The 18648-nt window shown below is 38.0% G+C and overlaps 1 protein-coding gene across 1 annotated transcript in view; it reads right to left on the reverse strand.

Annotated features, from left to right (window-relative positions):
- The window catches only part of THSD4 (thrombospondin type 1 domain containing 4), a gene marked incomplete at both ends in the record, with an annotated part of 236750 nt that overhangs the window by 36571 nt on the left and 181531 nt on the right, over window positions 1-18648 (reverse strand). The window contains one exon of the mRNA XM_079540750.1: window positions 17434-17638. Coding sequence (XP_079396876.1) covers window positions 17434-17638 — 205 coding nt within the window. The remainder of the gene's footprint in view (window positions 1-17433; window positions 17639-18648) is intronic.

An 18648-nucleotide genomic window follows, 5' to 3' on the forward strand; every position in this document is an offset into this window, starting at 1 on the left:
ATAGAGTACTGGCTAAGCAACTCATATAATAACCTTCACAGGCATAACACAGAGTCAAAAAGCAGCAAGTACTGCCCTCTGAAGTTCTCTGAAGCCCAATACCGCCGCCCTGCTGATCAGTTAAAGGAGCTTCTATCAGTGAAGAAGTTCAATACTTTTCTCAAATACATCATGTGAACACACCATTTCTTCCTACTTCTCACTGCATCATGAGAAGAGAAAGACTGGAAGGCTTTGTAATGTCTTTCAGTTACCCAGAAAAGACACATGCCAGGAGCCTTAGTAAAACAGACTTCTCCTATTTATCACCATTTGAATTGTGGTGGGAAGCTCAGCACATCATCTGGCAACTGATGCTGAAGGCAGCAGAAGACCTTCAATGCACAGATTCACAACCAAATGGTTGGTTGTAACTTCAGTGGTTAGCAGAATTTGTTGCTTAATTTCAGTGAAAACAGAAATAAGTCCCACTCTAAAAACTAAAACACAAATAGACTCCTTTTACAATGAGTTACTGTCAGATACAGTTTAGAAGAACAGTCACTCAAGAGCAGAAAGAATGTTTGGTAATTCAGTGGGAAGACAAAAAATATGTTTCATTTTCATACTACAGTATGCCACAGTATGCCCACAAATACTGCCAGTTAGTTTTATTTTGTTTACCTTTCTTTTACTTTCATTTAATGTCTTTCTTTTGAGTGTCTCACACAAAATCTGTTCCAGGTGTTTGCAAGCATTTCTTCATTACAGGTATTATTACTATTATTATGAGGTTTTAAAGCTCTTTATTCAGATCAGGTGTTACTACATATTGCCTTACTTCCCAAGCAAAAAGCCAGGCCTTTTAGCATGTTTAGGGCAGCTCAGTTGTGGTGAAATCAATGGCACCATTGTAATTTACAAGCTGCTGAGGATCTGCCCCTGCTTGTTTGAACAGCAGCTTTTTTACATCCACAAGCACATAGGCATAAAAGTCTGCTGAAAGTTCAAAAGCATTTTTAATTTTTGTGCACTTCTTTTCAAACACTTCTGAAGTTGTTTGGGCAGTAGAGAAAACACTTTTATCCAGCAAGGCTCCAAAGGTGTTTAACACAGTTCATTGCAGTATGAGTGCTTAATGGGCATTTTCAGGCTGCTCCTTATCCTGCTCACAGGATCGTGAGGATCCAATTAATTAATGTCAGAAAAACACTTTGAAGATAAGAAGTACTTTCTGAGATGCTTTTCTCAAAGAACCAAGGAGCTTTTGTTTCAGCAGCCAAATTTGGGATGGAAGCGTGAAATACAAAACCAAACACGAGCAGATTTCAGTAGAAAACACCACAGAGAGAAAGTGAAGGAGGGCAGCGTTGCAAGTTTTAATCACTGCTCTCACCTCCCCTCTGGAACTTACCATGCTGAATGGATTCTAAGCACTAAACAGCTACACTGCTATTGATTATTAGTTTTAAAAGGCAGTGTCTTGAAATACTCCCATAACAAACAAATGGTCTACTAAGGACTGGGAGCCTTCCAAGGAAGGAGAAACCGAGGCAGCTCTGCTTAAACTACACAGGCACATATGCTAGACCTTGTACAAAATGTAAGGTTTGCCCCATTGCTGCATTTCCTCAGAAGATTAGTTCTAGGATTTGTCTCCTATTGATTTGAATTCCAAGAAAGCTGGATGATGATGACAGTCAAGAGATTCAAAATAAATGTATAACCCAACTGAATGCACCCTGTCATTTTGCTGGAGACACATCATGTGAAAAAGGGCAAATAAGTTTTGCAGAAAATAAATCCCTGTATATTCTGGCTTGTCCTCAGACGTCAGTGGAGCAGAGGATAGCTGAGCTTAGATTCTGAGTGATGCTCAATTTGGCACTGGCTGGTCGCGTTCAATATACAAAGTGTTGTGATTACAGATTCACAAATAGCAAATTGCTCATTTCATCTAATTGTGTTCAGATGCACTTCCATGACTCCTCCCTTAAGGAATTTGGCTATGCCCAATGAAAACTCTCACAGCTAGATTAGTGAATAGAGCAGCTTATTATAGCAACAGATTACGGATTCTTTTGAATTGCTGGCACAACTCTATCTTCAAAGCATGCGAAGTTAATGAAGAACATGAGTGCAGATACATAGCAGGGGGATGAGATGTGATTGCACTGCTCTAATCTGCTCTGGTGCAGCCTCACCTGGAGTGCTTACGTGTAGAGCTTTGGGCACCACAGCACAAAAAGGACAAAAAACTATCAGAGAGCATCTAAAGGAGGGCTGGAAAGATTGTGAAGGGTCTAGAGGGGAAGACATACGAGAAGTGTCTGAAGTCCTTGCTTGTTAGGCCTAGAGAAGAAAAATAATGATCCTTAAATAAAGAATCCTTACAGGTCTCCTCCAACCCAGGATATTCTATGATTCTATGATAAAGTTGGTTTGTCAGTTTCAATAGTATCACCAAGGCCTCATTCCTGCATAACGATCATGGTGTTTGGCCGTGGGACCTGAACCCCGCTCCACACTCTGTGTTGTTTTTCTTAGAGTCAGTATACCAGGCTCCTATGGTGTTTGCTAACAGATAAAGTTACATTCTTACAACCCTTACACAGGTTACATTCTTAGGGATCTATAATGAAATGGATTATCCACCACATTCCATCCTAAGGGTTTACCTTGTCTCAAAATGAGGATGTTTCAGTAAGTTACCTCTAGTAACCTTCCACACAATCCAGTCTGGAACTATAGTCACTCAAGCTTCGCAATATTTAGAAGGAATTGGAAACATCAGATGCAGTCTTGTTATCAGGATTAGAGTTCAAGGGGTTCTCAGGCTGCTCACTATTTATGGAGTAAGATGATTGACTCAGTCATAGTATTGCAGTGTTATCAGTCCCAAGCAAGGCCTGAGGCATAATGGCCAGGCCAAAGGAGGAGGGTGGGGGCAGTAGGGAGCATATCATCACAAGATGGAAGTATGCAACTTTGGTAGTACCTTCATTGACATGTCAGTAACAGAAGCAAAATTTTGTGAAACTCAATACTTTGTACAAGTTCAGTATAATTTTTCTTGTATACAATGAGAAGAAACTTAAGATACTTAAGTACATTTGACTAATAAGAATATTAAAATTACCTTTAACAATTCCATGAAAACCTCACTTATGCCGTGTGTTTTTAAATACGCTTTAAGTTGCCAGAGCCAGGACAGATGCAGGAAAAAAAATATGCTATTCTGCACCATTAGGAGGAGTAGAAAAGTGACCCTTGCAGGTGGTGAACTGCCTTACCAGGAGAGAAGAAAAAGACACAAGAATTGCCACCTGGACATTAAAAGCTGCTACTCAGTTATCTTTAAGGGGAGAGCCACTTGATGGGCTGCTTTAAACTGGATGAGGGAAGAAAAAAACACAAGAAGGTGGCAGTGGATAACAGTCTGTTAAAATCTAAATCCAAATGAAATTTGGCTCTAGGTATACAGTACTGTAACAATTTTATGAACCAGGAATGCCAGAATGAAGGAGTAGCAGAAGACAACTCCTCTATGAGTAGATGCTATAGTCAGTGGTTATTGTTAAACCTCGTTAACTTATTCTACCTATAAGACATAATGAAGAGGAGAAAAGGAAGCTCAGGGGAGACCTCATTGCACTGTACAACTTCCTGAAGGGAGGTTGTGGTGAAGAGGGATTCTGCTGACACACAAACTGCAACTAACTACATCAGTTTGTCACAAAGAGGCATGCTGAAGGACCACCATCAGTACCACGCAATCTCAGGTTGACTAAAATACATCAGAATTTCTGTTTTAATCTTTTAAAATTAAACTACTTGCAGTACTATATAACAAATACATGACACTTCTAGAAATAATAGAAGGGAGAATACACAATGGAAGAAAATCCTCTCTTTTCCTTGTAAATGTCTTCTGTCCAGCAGCTCGGAACGGAGCCTGCATTACAAGGCACGGGGAAACAATGGTCTGTTTCATTCATATACCTATGAGTAACAGACAAATGTTGCAGTTTCAAAGCATGATACCTCTCCCTCTAATTCAGTTGACTGCTACTGGCTAACAGAAAACTTGGTCAGTTGCTCATTAGGATCATAAGAACATTTTTAAAATAATGCATGAAGAACTGTTTTGAATCAGAGACTCAAAAGAACGGACTGTGATATCTATTAAGACAGGCAAAGGAAATTAAGGAGAACTTAATTTCTCACTGCATCAGTAGATACAATTGGAAGACACTGGTAAGTTCTTAGGATCATGTGCTTTCAGCAACACTTAAAAAGTCTCATAAAATCAAGTTATGTTAAAAATACAACAAGAAATGGTGGTGATGAAGAGTTACAAACTCTTAACAAAACTGCTTCTTTATTTTCTATGTTTTAATAAGACAATCAAATAAAAGTATTATTCACTTATAATACAAATTTCAGTTCCAAGCAACCCCTCTGACTTGACCTTCCCCTGTATTAATTAAATCTGGGGAAGGAATGGAACAGTTCTTAAAAGGAACAACAAAAAAATCAGAGCAAGCCATCACTCTGCATATATAGCCATCACTCGTAGCTCTGCCAGACTCAAGGAAAAACCAATCCTCCCAGCCTTCTGGAATATGAACTAAAAAGAGAATGATGAAGTGTTACGACAGAAATTTAAAGTAAACTTATAATTCCACTTATTGAAGGAATCTTTATTCTGTAGTCTGACTGAACATCTGTGGACACATTATACACTACAATACTGTTACCTTAGGTCCTCACAAGCAATTTAGAAGAAAAATGACAGGACCTCTTTTTGCCAATAAAAATGTATCTCTTCCCCAAGATTTCCAAAGCCTTGATATTACTTCTTATAAACATTCTTTGAGTAGACTAATTTTGCTCAATGAAACAGATGCTTACCTGGTGTATTTATTAACTTGGACGGGGGGGGGGGGAGGGGAGGGGGAAGGAAGGGTTGCCTAAATTACCTTTGGAAACACAAGACAGACACCTAATGCAGTAACCCAGAGATTTGAGTTTAATTGTAATCCAATTATTAAGAAATAATGTACTTATTTAGTCAAAGAAAAACAATACAATTCTTATCTATAAACAATTAAAATAAATAATAATAATATTATTTTGATTATTTATCTGAGAGCTTAATTTGCAGTTTGGTCTGAAGGCTCGTTCATTGGAGGAGGTCATTGCTTTGTTTACTTTGTGCTAGTGTCCCTCCCATCACAGAACTCAGACCTGCTGACAGAGCAACCTGTTTGTCCGTAACAAGTGTTCGCTTTAGCACTAAAATTTGATGACATCGCCCTTGAAAAACACACTGCTACTTTGTTTCTTTCTTTAAAAGGTAAAAAAAAAACGAAGACATATAAGTCTAATAAGTTCCAGAAAAATCACACTTAAAAATATATTCATCTCTCCCATTCCCAATCTGCTCAATACATTCCAGCTAAAGCAACCTTTCTCCACAGTCACTGGAACCATTACACAATGATCTCTTGAAGGTATGCTCTGGCCTCTGCTCCTCTCCCTGATTAAACACAGGTGCGTCACCTGAGAACTCCACAAACTCTGCACAGTCTGCTTCTCTATCACTGCTAGTTTTTGGCAGGGCCCTACATGCATCAGTATGCCTTAACTATCCCAACCAGCTTCACCTGGGGCCTCCACCCACCCTCCAGCCCCTAAGCCTTGCTCCTTCTCAAGGTTTACCTCCCAAACCTACAAGTTCCAATAAAATCCTTATTTCAAGTTATGCTCAGAAGTTCCCTGCTCTGTAACAGCTCCATGTTAAGAGCTTTATAGGTGCAGAGAAAGCAGTTTTACCCTCACATACCAATCACCCACTTCAACTGGCTGTGTGCTGATTAAAAGCTGAGCATTATTTTATTTGGTAGAAGTGCTGGTGTAGGTTAATGCAGGTGAATGAGGTAACAGACATTAGCCTCTTAAAGCAGACTGGCTGCAGCTGGACTATCATGCCCTTAATAAATGCTCTCATTTTCATTTTGTTTGACTGATGATTAACTGATATTCAAGCTTTTCTGTCTCAAGGCTCCTAAACCATGTCCACGTTATAAGTACAAGCTGGTCACCTTCACTAAGAGCTCACTTAAAAACATCTAATCTTACAGCAGGTCATTCATCTGACCTGCAACACTGGCATGCTATCAAAATTTTTAGAATTGCAGCAGTTTAATTATAACATATACATAAAATGAGTCTTGACTGTGGTTAACTACCTCTGTCATGGACACAAGCACAAATGAAATAATGGGCCTGCATGACCTCTAAGTACCAATATTTTTCTGTCTCAAAGACTTGAAGCAGTATTCAATAGAAAACAAAGACACTGGGCAAGCGATGAAGAAAAGGATAAAGTTTAATCTCCCCTGACTAATTCAATCACACAGTCTATAAATCAAATTTTAAATCCTCATGTATACCTTGGATTTATTTTGGAATTTAATGCTGCAATATAAAAATATTCTCTGCATATGAAGTCTCTTTATTGGATCCAACCATGAAGCCACTAATAATGTAGATTTCTTCTAGCTGATTATTTTACTAAAAGATGTAAAAAAGAGTAAGAAACAAAAATGCTGAAACTTACAAGTTCAAAGGGAAATCAGCAAAGCAACATTAAAAAAAAAAAAAGATAAAAATGTTTCTTCTATAGAATCAGACAATGATGTAACGACATATTCCAACTAAATCAAGGGATACTTAGGGAACAAAGAAAGATGTTTTTGATATCCATTTTTTTCTCAGAATAAAATAAGATTAGGGAATAAAAGAATGCTTTACAGAAATGTCTAAGACAATTTAAACCAGGTTCCCAGACATTTTTTCTTAAGTTACGTTCTGCAGCATTTGAACAGCTATTTAAATAAGTAACAACTTCTCCTTTTGGCAAGAAAAAAAAAAAGATAAGTGTCTTGATATGATTTGGGAATTTGTCTATAGATAGTTTAAGAATTTGGACTGCTATCATTCATTCTTTAGGGGTAGCTGAGGCAGAGTACAACAATCATTTTGAATCAAAATTTTTAAGAAAAGGACAGTACTGTGACTAACACACAGAACAGCCATGACTTTGATGAACCCACAAAGCTAATGATTTCCAAAGGATGCATGACATTCCAAAACTGGTCCCTCACTGGCTACCTTAGAGGAGAAGAATAGAGCAGGAAGTCAGCTGTATTAAAGAGAGGAGAATCATCCACGTTACAAAAGAAAAAACTTACACAAAAGGTAAGGATAGAAGCTGAAGTTTTAGATCTCTTACAAGGCCTGGCTGTAAACCAAAGACATCTCAACAGTGGTGAGCACTCTGACACACGGAAATACGTACAGATGTCCTATGTAAATTACTTGTACTGCCTACTCTGAGATGTACCTTTTTAAGTATTACTATTGTTAAGTTTCTAGAAGACAATGTCTGCCACACATGGACAACCATACCGTTAAGGATATAAAAAGCACCTCAAGAAAAGGCAGCAATTAAGTACATTCACGATACGGAAGGAGAAAAGAATATATCTATTTCATGCTGTTTTATGAAAGAAAGCATGAGACTACTTCAGCCAAATGGCAAAAAAGCTGTATCAGGTAAAAAAAGATGAAGCTTACTAAAATACAGTGGACACTTTGAAATCATAGAATTGCTCAGGCTGGAAAAGACCTTGAAGATCATCAAGCCCAACCACAAAAGTAACCTAACTAAAAGCCCTCTGCTAAATCATGTCCCTGAGCAGTTTTTAAACACATCCAGGGATGGTGACTCAACCACCTTCCTGGGAATCCTATTCCAGTGCTTAACAACCTTTTCTGTAAAGAAGCTTTTCCTGATATCCAACCTAAACCTCCCCTGGTGCAACTCGAGGCCATTTCCCCTCGTCCTGTCACCTGTCTGGTACCAGTGAGAAGAGACCAACCCTGCTCTTTCTGCAATCACCTTTCAGGTACATGAAACATTCCAAACATTCCAGTACACAGAACCAAACAGCATCCTGACAGCTACCCATCCAGAACTGTGACGCAAGGAACCACTAAACTCTTCTAACAAGCCTCTTCTATCAGAAAGCTTTTATTTTGTAAATTGGTTTTCAAAACCATTTTACCGATCTTTTTATCTAATTACCTTTCTTGTGAATAACAGCAGAAAAATAGTACTTTATGCATAGCTGAGAGGAGCCTCTGTTGTAGCCTCTTAGTTTTTGCTATGAAGTGAGAAGAGAAAGAATTGAAGGTTCACGCACTGGCTCTGTTTGACAGTGGATTTTTTTGTGAGTGGAACCATGGAATTTCTCCCTTAAGGGAACATGCATGAACCTAAGATGCAGTAAATGCACTGCAGATTTCATTGCAGTGAAAATTTAAGATTAAAGACTCACCAATGACAAACAGAGATTAATTATTACTTAGTATGACAAATGTTGGAAATAAAGACTGGAAACGAAGATAACAGTCACCAACATTGGTCAGTGGCAGAACAAGTATGAACCTTAAGATGTTCAACATACATTGTTAAACAGAACTTAGATTTTTAAGTAAGCCTTGAAAACTGTGCCATCAGCCAAAACAAAGTACTATTTTCATGTAAACTACTTGATGGCATAATCACCTAACAGAAAACAAAGACAAATCTAAATATTTGAGATCTATGAAGTTCAGGTTAATTGAGTTCAGATAAATAAAAACTCACTGTTGTTCAAGGCTCTTTGCTCATCTCTCTTTTTTTTTTCCGTACATTTCTTTGAAATTTTGCACTCAAGTTCTTTGGTTTTGTTCATAACTGGAAACAGAAGTATAATCAAAACACTGTGAGAAAGACTGAAATTAAAGATTTTGGGGTCTGATGAGAAGCAGGAAATACCAAAAATCTTGCAGCCTCCAGAGGCTTCCAGGCCAAGGGGGTTTGGAAAGTTATATAAGCAACCAGACTGCCGGGTGCTTTACAAGCCAAACCGTGCAGCCAGCCTTTCTGAGTTTCACTATTTTGCATACCTCTCTTTATTCCTTTCCCTTCTGCTCAAAACAACCTTTCCATATTTCAAGGAAAGGAAAAAAAAACATTCTTTTAATACAGAACTTATGAAACAAGCACCTCAGTGGGACTCATTGCTGCTGGCTGTTGTTCAGATGATGTATTTGCAGGGAAGATCATCAAAGCAACAGCAGGCTTCAGTTGGTGCAATGCTGTAGTGTTAGCTGCTTTTGTAAAAACACTGCTTACAAACAAATGGTAACAAACAAAAAACAAAAAACACCACTTTTGTTAAATGCTGACAGAATCAGGAAACACAGGAAATGAGAACACTATGAGCTCCGAAACTGGTAATAACTGTTGACATCAGTGAGTAGGTATGAGCCAAAATCCTAGCCACTGGGTGCTAGAAAGAGATACTCACATGAGTAACATGGTCTGTTTTTTTTGTTTGTTTGTTTTTGTTTTTAAGGATCTGCCGCTTAATATATGAAAAAGAACACACCAGCTTTTGAGAATGCATTTCTCAAGTATGTTTTCAAAATGTGCCTGGAACCTAAAGATTACTGTATGGACCTGTCATGTATCAGCTCGCTATTTAATGAAGCCAGGTGGGAAAAGGTCACTTTGGAACATACTATAGTAAGATAACCTTGCCAGAAAATCTAAAATGAAATTGGGTAAGCAACACCAGTATTGAAAAAATAAATGGTCAGCAAAGAAAAATGTCCTCGATACATTCTGGTTCAACTACAGGTCATTATGCTAGGTAAGATTCTGTGCAACTTGAATTCAGTGGAGTTGAATTCATTAACACCAGGGTTGAATTTCATCCAAAGTCTTAACAACTTCAAGGGTTTTAGTAAGTGTTCGCCCTAGCCAAATGCTACACGTTGGCTATAATATGATGAACTTTTTAGGGAAAGAAGCTCTCTCTGCAAAAAATCTATTTGAAATTATGTTAAGGAAAGTAATTCAAGGAATATGGAAAACTGCATACGTATGCTAGAAGAATCAAGCAATGTAGAAATAAATTTCAAGAAAGAAGTGTTAGAAAGATAGCTCTTGCACTTTTCCACATCTTAGTTTATTGACTCTAACCAGTTCTTAAACCTCTTGCATTAAAAGCAAACATTTTACTCTCCTTGGTAACTTATCTACATACACATTATCCTCAAACAGAACTCCAGAAGTGAAATACTGTCACAAATTGCCAGTATTTCAAGTAGCACTTTATCACTTCATAAGCGAAATCCTCTTTACAGATTCAGGAGTGTTCACACTACATTTTAGATTGCCTCCCACTCTACAACACTTCTTGTAAAGTAGTCCAAGCTTGAATCATTAGTCCTGGGGTTCTTTGTTTTTCTTCTATTATATTCAATGATAAGATCAACACACAATGCTGTTTTCAAAAACTGTACTTTGCAAAGGCTTTTCCTAGTGGAAGACCCAACACTCTCCCAGGCTTTGTGTCCTCTAGATGCTTCTGTAGTATTACCATAGAAAAGGCTTTTCAAAAGAGAAATTAAATAAAATTACTATTAATTCAGATGATCAGCATATCTACAACCAAGCATCCAGTGTTAACTAAACTAAATTATCTGCTCTGAGCATCAAATCTTTTCAAAAACTCAAAGAGGACTGAACCTTTTGACGCCTCAAAACTGGCTAAACTTCTGTTAAGTATCCATTAAGCAGAATCCGAAAATTCCTGAGCAAAATATGAAGAACTGTGGGAAAAAACACAAGCCTCAGAGTAGAGAGGAGACTCAGCAAAAACCAATTAAGTAGTATTTATTAGTTAGTAATATCACATTTTAATAGGAATACTCTATTTAGCAAGTATTTTAAGAAAAAAAAAAAAAAAAGTTTTCCTCTTTCTGTGTGTATTTCTGAACTCTTCAGTTCAATCTTCAGGAAGTAACTACAAAATAGATTTGCTAGTATTCCTAATATCAGAAAGCATATTTAAGGAACATTATTCAAAATGTCACTGCTAGCTTTACAGAGATTAACTGCCTGTTCAGTTATCGATAATTTACTTCAAAATTTCCTTAAGGTTTGAATTTGCTGTGTTTATTGTCAGCTTATTTGAGATTCAATTCTTTACATCTTTTCTTTACAGTTTGGAGAAATCTCTGTCATCTGTACAAGAAAATGTCTTTGTTGTTCAGCTCCAGTGGAGAACCAAGGACAAAAAGTAAAAAAAACAGTTATCCTAATCCAGATAACACAATTACATAGCTTACAAGTAATGCAGACAGTAAGCTATAAATGTGAGATACACTCCAACTCTGATGCATACACCGACACGTCTAGAGATGCACTCAGTGAGTAATGTACACCACAAAAAACGCCATGTAGAAGTCTTTGTGGGGATTTCACAAGTCCATCCCAATAAACACATATAAGAGCCTAGCTTTTTCTTGCTGTACTTACTAAACTTAAAAGGAAAAATGGCAACTTTTGTTTCTGAATAGAAATGGGTGGATTATTAACAGCTCATCGGCAGCTCTCACCATTGATTTGGGACAGTCACTGAAGTACTGTAAAAATGAAGTTTGCTGTATATATGTAACAGAAAATACAAAGAAATCCTCTCCTTTGACATATTCTTGCATGTTAATTCCAAGCCTTGAAAATTCAAACACATATTCTCTCTTCTCTGTATTACTGGTTAGTATCTGTTGCAATGGCTTTGCACAGCAACCTTATTCTTGTCTTCCAAAATAAAAAAGTGTGAGAGTAAAAAAATTCAAATAATGAGAAAGAGCAATTCTAAAAAAATCTATAATGAAGTGTAGTAATTTATCTAATTAGCACCACATGAAGAAAATCAATGGTTTTTTCATGAGCTAATATTTAAATTACAAAACGTCTCATATGATTTCTTGTCACACAGCAGTGTCTCCAACAATGTTTATGTTCTAAATTCTCTGCCAGTGTTCTAATCTACTTCTGTACTTGCTGGAAATTTGAATCTTTAAAGTTATTTCAAAATATTATTTTAAGCTCAAGAGCTGCTAACAGTATTTCATCATGAGACATGCTGTTTGAATGCTATCTGTGCTGCAGGGTACAATGAATCAAAATATTTTTCAGAGCATCTTTTCACTGCCTCTTCACTGTTATTTTCACGTGACTAATCCCATATTCATGTTCTCACTAACATTCATGAGAACACTAATAAAATATCTTGGACTTGTATTAAAAACAAACAACAATGTATACCTCTTATTTAAATCATGACTACAGTATGCCAGCATGTGGTGAGAGCAGGTGCTAGAATAGCTCAAAGTCATTCTACAGAAAGCAAGGAAAACAAATTAGTTCAGAGATTTAATCTTATTTAATAAATGAAATAACTTAATGCCATGAAAAACAAAATTAAAACACATTATTGCATTCCATGAAGGAATGGCAAGAAGCCTCACAACTCTAAGCACCTCCACACTAAATAGTGTTCACATAAGGCACTAAACGTTAAGAGGCTTGTCCAAACTCTAATGTATAAACTTTCCTGCCATAAGATCTCATACATGTGTACTGCCAATGACAGCAAGCAGTTGGTGCTTCTTGGTACTGTCTGCAGAGCTGAATCTTAGTTGTATGAGCCCAGAGTCAGCCAACTGTTCTAGAAACAAACCGTTGCTTGAATTACAGGACATCACCTACTTCCTTCTGATTACAGGTTTGCAACACATGGTTAATGTATTTCAAAACTAATTCATTTTCAATCTTTCTAACTTTCATTCTTTCATTAAGCTAAATTTCCATTTTTACTTTTGATACTTTCATCATATGCTCTATATGATGAAATTACTATTAAGGCTATGGATATGAGTAACCACCAGTATCTTTAAATAAGGTTCTCAACATCCACCAAACAAAAAAACACCTTCCAAATAATCAGATTAATGTCACCTGGCTTTATATTTTTGTCATCCTAAAACTCAAACCCAAAAATGCTGGATTATTTATACTCAAAACCCACATTTTCTGCAGCATAATTGCTAAAGTGATCTGGTGCCACATAAGATATTATGGTCCTGTTTAATTCAATGGCAAACTTCCTATTTCAGTATATGAGAATTTGCCAGCTGTTAACTACCAGTGGGATAAAAGGTATGTCTTTGTCTCTTTCCTATACAAGATCAGCATCTTAGAGAAGTGCTTTTGCCAATGGAAAAGTCTCTCCAAAGTTAGCAGTTCTGCTGCCCAAAGGTCTAACTGCTCAGCCAAGAAGAAAATATTTAGGAAAAATACTTAGAGGAGCAAGTCATTCTGTGCATAGCTCAGGGCTACACAGCCTACAGACCTGGTTAGAGAGTTTGAACATACATTGTAATACGTATCTTTTGCTTCAAACTCTAAGGAAATATATACTAGATATTTACTAGAGTAAACATACAAATCAATTAATATACTGTGAATATACTAACAGCCATTGTTCAGGCAGGTTAATACCAAAACTGGGCTGCTTCCCTTCCAAAACTATTTTCCTAGATAAAAAGTAACAGTTCACTGAAAATAGCATAGGCCACTAGATGCACAAGAAACCTGTGATGAGGTAGGTGTGGTAGATCCTGTAAAATGCCAGTTGTAAAGGTACATGAAATAGGCTGTTTCAGTGGTTGTTCAAACACATCTCTATCATATTCATCATTATCTCTAAAACTATATTTTCTATGAGGTCACAGGTTTTGCTACAACAAGCAATGGATTATGCCTCAGAACCTTGCAAAAGCAGCGTGGAGAAGCTTTCAGATGTTTGGAGAACTCAGATGAACGTGAAACTCAGTAAGAAGCATAACATATTTACCTGCTTTTTCCAGCACCTCCAGACTGTACAGAAATCTCAAACACCTCCCAGTGAAAAACCACTTTCCTGGCTGCTGGTTTGCTTAGTATCTTTGACAAAGCAGTGAAGATGTACAGAGCTGTGTAAAAATTGTTTAATGAAATCACATGGAACTCAGATGGTCTCCTGAAGAGACAAGGAGAACAACTCAAGAGTCCCAGAACCATCGGCTGACATCTTTAAAAAAAATAAATAAAAATTAAGTGACCTTGAGCTGATTTGTGATTTTGCAATGAAGAAACTATGAAATGTAAAAAGCGAAGGGAAAAACAAACCCAGCTAAAGTTATATTCCTTACAACCATAAGAATGCTGCTTACAAGCAACTCTGATGGCTGCAGTTGGACTATATCAGAACAACGACCTAAACTTCAGTTTTGCAAAGTATTTCAGTACATACTTAAGGAAATTGCTGCTGGGTTGTTATTGTTGTTTTTTTTTCTTTTTTTTTCCACTACTGCAGCATACAGAAAAGTTTAAAACTATTTACCAGTTTTATAAGATTCAAGACTTATGCCTACTAATATTGACAAACCAGTAAACATCAGACGTGAGCGTTCAAGCTTCCCTGCTGTACCGGGGTTAACTGTTCTACAAAGCCCTCAGTGGCTAAATTTTAAATGCTGTGACATCAGTGAGAAATTTGTGTCCACTAATGGACAAGAAAAAAAAACAAAAACAATTTCCCAATTACCATTTAGCTTGTACACTGCACTGCTTGGTAAAACTTTTTCTAGTTTCAGCGTTTTGATCTGCTGGAACACGCCCGTTCCTGTCCTGGAGCAACTACACCTGCCTCAATAAGCCAAGTTTATAGTGTTACAGCATAAGCAGAGAGGCTGGAGGCCTTCTAGATGGAACAGCCTCAGGAATTCAGAACAGGGGAAGGAGTTGGTAAATTTAGCAGAGTAGGTCTATACCAACAGCTTTAAAATGAAACATATGTAATGAATAAAAAAGGAGAAAAAAGTTGATGGCATAAATAAGGAGCTCAGGGGAGCATAGCATGGGAAAGAAAAACCTCGCAACTTTCCCATACATGCCAACAGTCTTGATTATTTTTAAGCAAACGTTACTATTTCTCTGTCCTGCCAATTCCAAAAATGTACTTGCGGCTCAGAACATTTTAACATAGCTAAATGACCTTTTCTGTCTGCTGTTTTCATATACTGACATGTAAATCTGATGGTAAATTATATCCAGTTTCATAATTTTATAGATCAGTAGTGCAGTGACTTTCATCAATGTGCTAAGTAAGCCCACTCTCATCCATTTGCTAGTAAACATACAGTACGTATAGAAGCTCCTCAGACAGAATAATTGTTTACCTCCTTCATCAAATGAGTTAGTGTTGATGGATATTACAAACTGTCCATTAGAAAAACTAACACTGGTGTATACATGTTATCTGTATCGAAAATACATCTGAATAAAATCAAGACAAATCAGAACTGATGATGTGTTCACCACAGAAGTGGTCCCGAACTTTTGATATTTGTGGGCTTACAGTTTATATTATTTCTTCCCTTTTCAAGAGTCCGATTTTCTGCAAAATGATGGAGATGACATTACAGTACACTCTGTCCCCACCATAAACACCCATCTACATGCAGATGTTTCTGTAAAACCAGTTACTGCTCCAACAGAAACCAAAAGAAGGTAAGATTCAATGATGAGCACTCTCCTTTCTTGGACTTGAGCAAATTGTGTGATACTGAGATGGTTAACAGACGGAAGTGAGAAACAGTGGCTGTCAGAGTACAGGGATTTTAAATTTCCAGTACATCTGGATAGCTCCAGTGATAAAAACACTGAGCTAGCAACCAGGGCCTCCTCCAGCTGGCGACCTGTTTCAAGTGGTGTCCCCCAGGGGTCGGTATTGGGGCCGACCTTGTTTAATATCTTTATTGATGATCTAGATGAGGGGATTGAGTGTACCCTCAGCAAGTTTGCAGATGATACCAAGCTGAAAGGTGGTGTTGATCTGCCTGAGGGTAGGGAGGCCCTTCAGAGGGATTTAGACAGGCTGAACCGCTGGGCTGAGGTGAACGGGATGAGGTTCAACAAGGCCAAGTGTCAGGTCCTCCATTTTGGCCATAACAACCCCATGCAGCGTTACAGGCTTGGGGATGAGTGGCTGGATGAGTGTGAAGAAGAGAAGGACCTGGGGGTGTTGGTTGATGCTCGGCTGAACATGAGCCGACAGTGTGCTCAGGTGGCCAAGAGGGCCAACGGCATCCTGGCCTGCATCAGAAATAGTGTGGCCAGCAGAAGCAGGGAGGTGATCATCCCCCTGTACTCAGCACTGGTGAGGCCGCATCTCGAGTATTGTGTTCAGTTTTGGGCCCCTCACTACAGGAAAGATGTTGAGATCCTGGAGCGTGTTCAGAGAAGGGCAACAAAACTGGTGAGGGGTCTGGAGCACAAACCTTATGAGGAGCGGCTGAGGGAGCTGGGATTGTTTAGTCTGGAGAGGAGGCTCAGGGGAGACCTCATTGCACTGTACAACTTCCTGAAGGGAGGTTGTGGTGAAGAGGGATTTGGCCTCTTCTCCCAGGCAACGAGCAGCACACGGGGCAATGGCCGCAAGTTGTATCAGAGGAGGTTCAGGTTGGACATAAGGAAGAACTTCTTCTCTCAGAGAGTAGTCAGGCACTGGAATGGCCTGCCCAGGGAGGTGGTGGAGTCGCCGTCCCTGGCAGTGTTCAAGACGCGTCTGGATGACGTCCTGCGTGATATGGTTTAGTACTAGTGGTGGCAATGGTGATGAGGAGACGGTTGGACTGGATGATCTTATAGGTCGTTTCCAACCTAGTGATTCTTGTGATTCTTGTGTAGTATCATTTTTGTTATTTACTCTGATAATTCTTTTCCCTCCAGATCTCTCTGCAAAATTGGCTCCTGAACAGAAGCACACATGTTAACAGAGACCTTTGTAACCTGGAAATGAGTTTTTAAACAGGAAATGTCGCAGTTCACAAAGGCATACAAGACATAATTTCTTATTTGCAGCATGCTATGCATCTCAAAAATATATCTCCAGAAGCTACGATGTTGATGTAAATATTTCAGGATCCTCTATAGTTTTGAATTAAGGGCCTTTAGAATAAATAACTGTATCACTGATCTGTATTCTGAGAATACCATCGACAAGACTTTATCTTGATGCAATTTTGGTGTAATTTTCACATTAAAAGAGCTGACATTCTTAAGCAATCAGAAGATGTTTTTTTTTCTTCTCTAGAAAGCTTACTATACTTTACGTAAGTAGGTATGCCTCAGTGCTGGACTCTTGTACATACAGGCTAGGTTAACAATGCAGGGAGTGTAAGCATAACAGTGGATTAACTGCTGGGAAACACCAAAGTCACGTCACGCAGAAGGGAAACAGACAGAAACACATCTACAGTGTCTGTCCTGCAAGATCAAGCCAGAATTACACACTGTCAGTTAGTTCTGAGCAAAATGCCTGTTTAACCAACTGTCTTTTCATTTTCTGACATCTATTTCACAGTCCTTAGATGGCACTCCACGCAGTTACACTAGCACACAAGAGATACACTAGAGATATTCACTGAGATACAACTTACCCAAATAGTTGTTGCTCTTTGACATCTCAGTAATGTTAATTTTAGTAGCTCCTTCAGGAATTTCCACTATCTTGTGATAGCCGAGATTTGTTAGTGTGTGTTTGAAAACTCCAGAAACAACCTTGCAAGCAGTGTTGTCCCCTCCGCATATTCCACACTTGTCAATCACCTTGTCTGAACCCAGATAGTCGTCACAGCCAATGCTCTGCAAAATAAAATAAGATTTCTGCTTCCAACATCTTACAACTGCAGACATCAAACATAACAACTGAAGACAGCATGACTTTCAAAGAACACTAAGTACTGAAAGCATTTTTCACGTTGTTACTTCAGCAGTTTCTGCCCTTGTTCTTCTGACTTGGGGAATTCAAGTTAGCCTTCAGCTTTTTATGCTACGTAACCAAAAATACAAGAACACGCTAAAGATCACCGATGCACTCATCTTTGCTGATGGCACCGTCACACCAAGAACTTCCTACCAATGCAGCTTCTGCAGCTGCTAGTCGGGAAAGAAATCTAACAGAGCTGCGACTCTGTTAAGATTCAGTAGATCTACTTTTTACACAAGTAGACCTGCGTTACATATAATGTTGCCTTAAATTCCACAAAAATATTAGTACTGAGACTATTCTTGGCTACTTAGGTTGCTAAGAAGACTTTATACTGTGCCAAGACAGTATAGAAACTGCCTACCCATTCACTGAGTGAAGAGTGGCACAATCTAATGTTCAACAAACCCAGTAACAACTAAAAAAGTCTCATTAAATAATGTAAATTAAAGGCTATTAAAAAAGATTGAACTTATACTTTAAAAATATGCATATTGTAGAGATGAGCTCCTCTTATGTAGAAATATTTCTATTCATTATATTGCTGTTTTGTATTTAAAAACTTTAAAAATCATTTATCATGTACACTTATCATCTGCCTGCATGATTAATCATCTATTGGAAATGATGGGATGGGGCACGTGTGCAAAGAACTTCTCTTGTCCATTCATATAAGAATGAAAAGACTCATGAGCTGGTAGAATATAAGCCTATCACTTCTCTTCTATTTACATGAAATTTAATAACTTGATGGAAAACATTCAACAACTGATTGCTCTATTATTTCCAATTCCCAAATACTTGCAAATATTTGTTAAAATAAAAACAGGTTCATCATTGTTCTATGGTCTTTCCTGTAAGCAAACAGCCAAGTAAAGAAGGAGAA

This window comes from Tetrao urogallus (genome assembly GCF_951394365.1).
Source record: "Tetrao urogallus genome assembly, chromosome: 11".
Lineage (NCBI taxonomy): Eukaryota > Metazoa > Chordata > Aves > Galliformes > Phasianidae > Tetrao > Tetrao urogallus.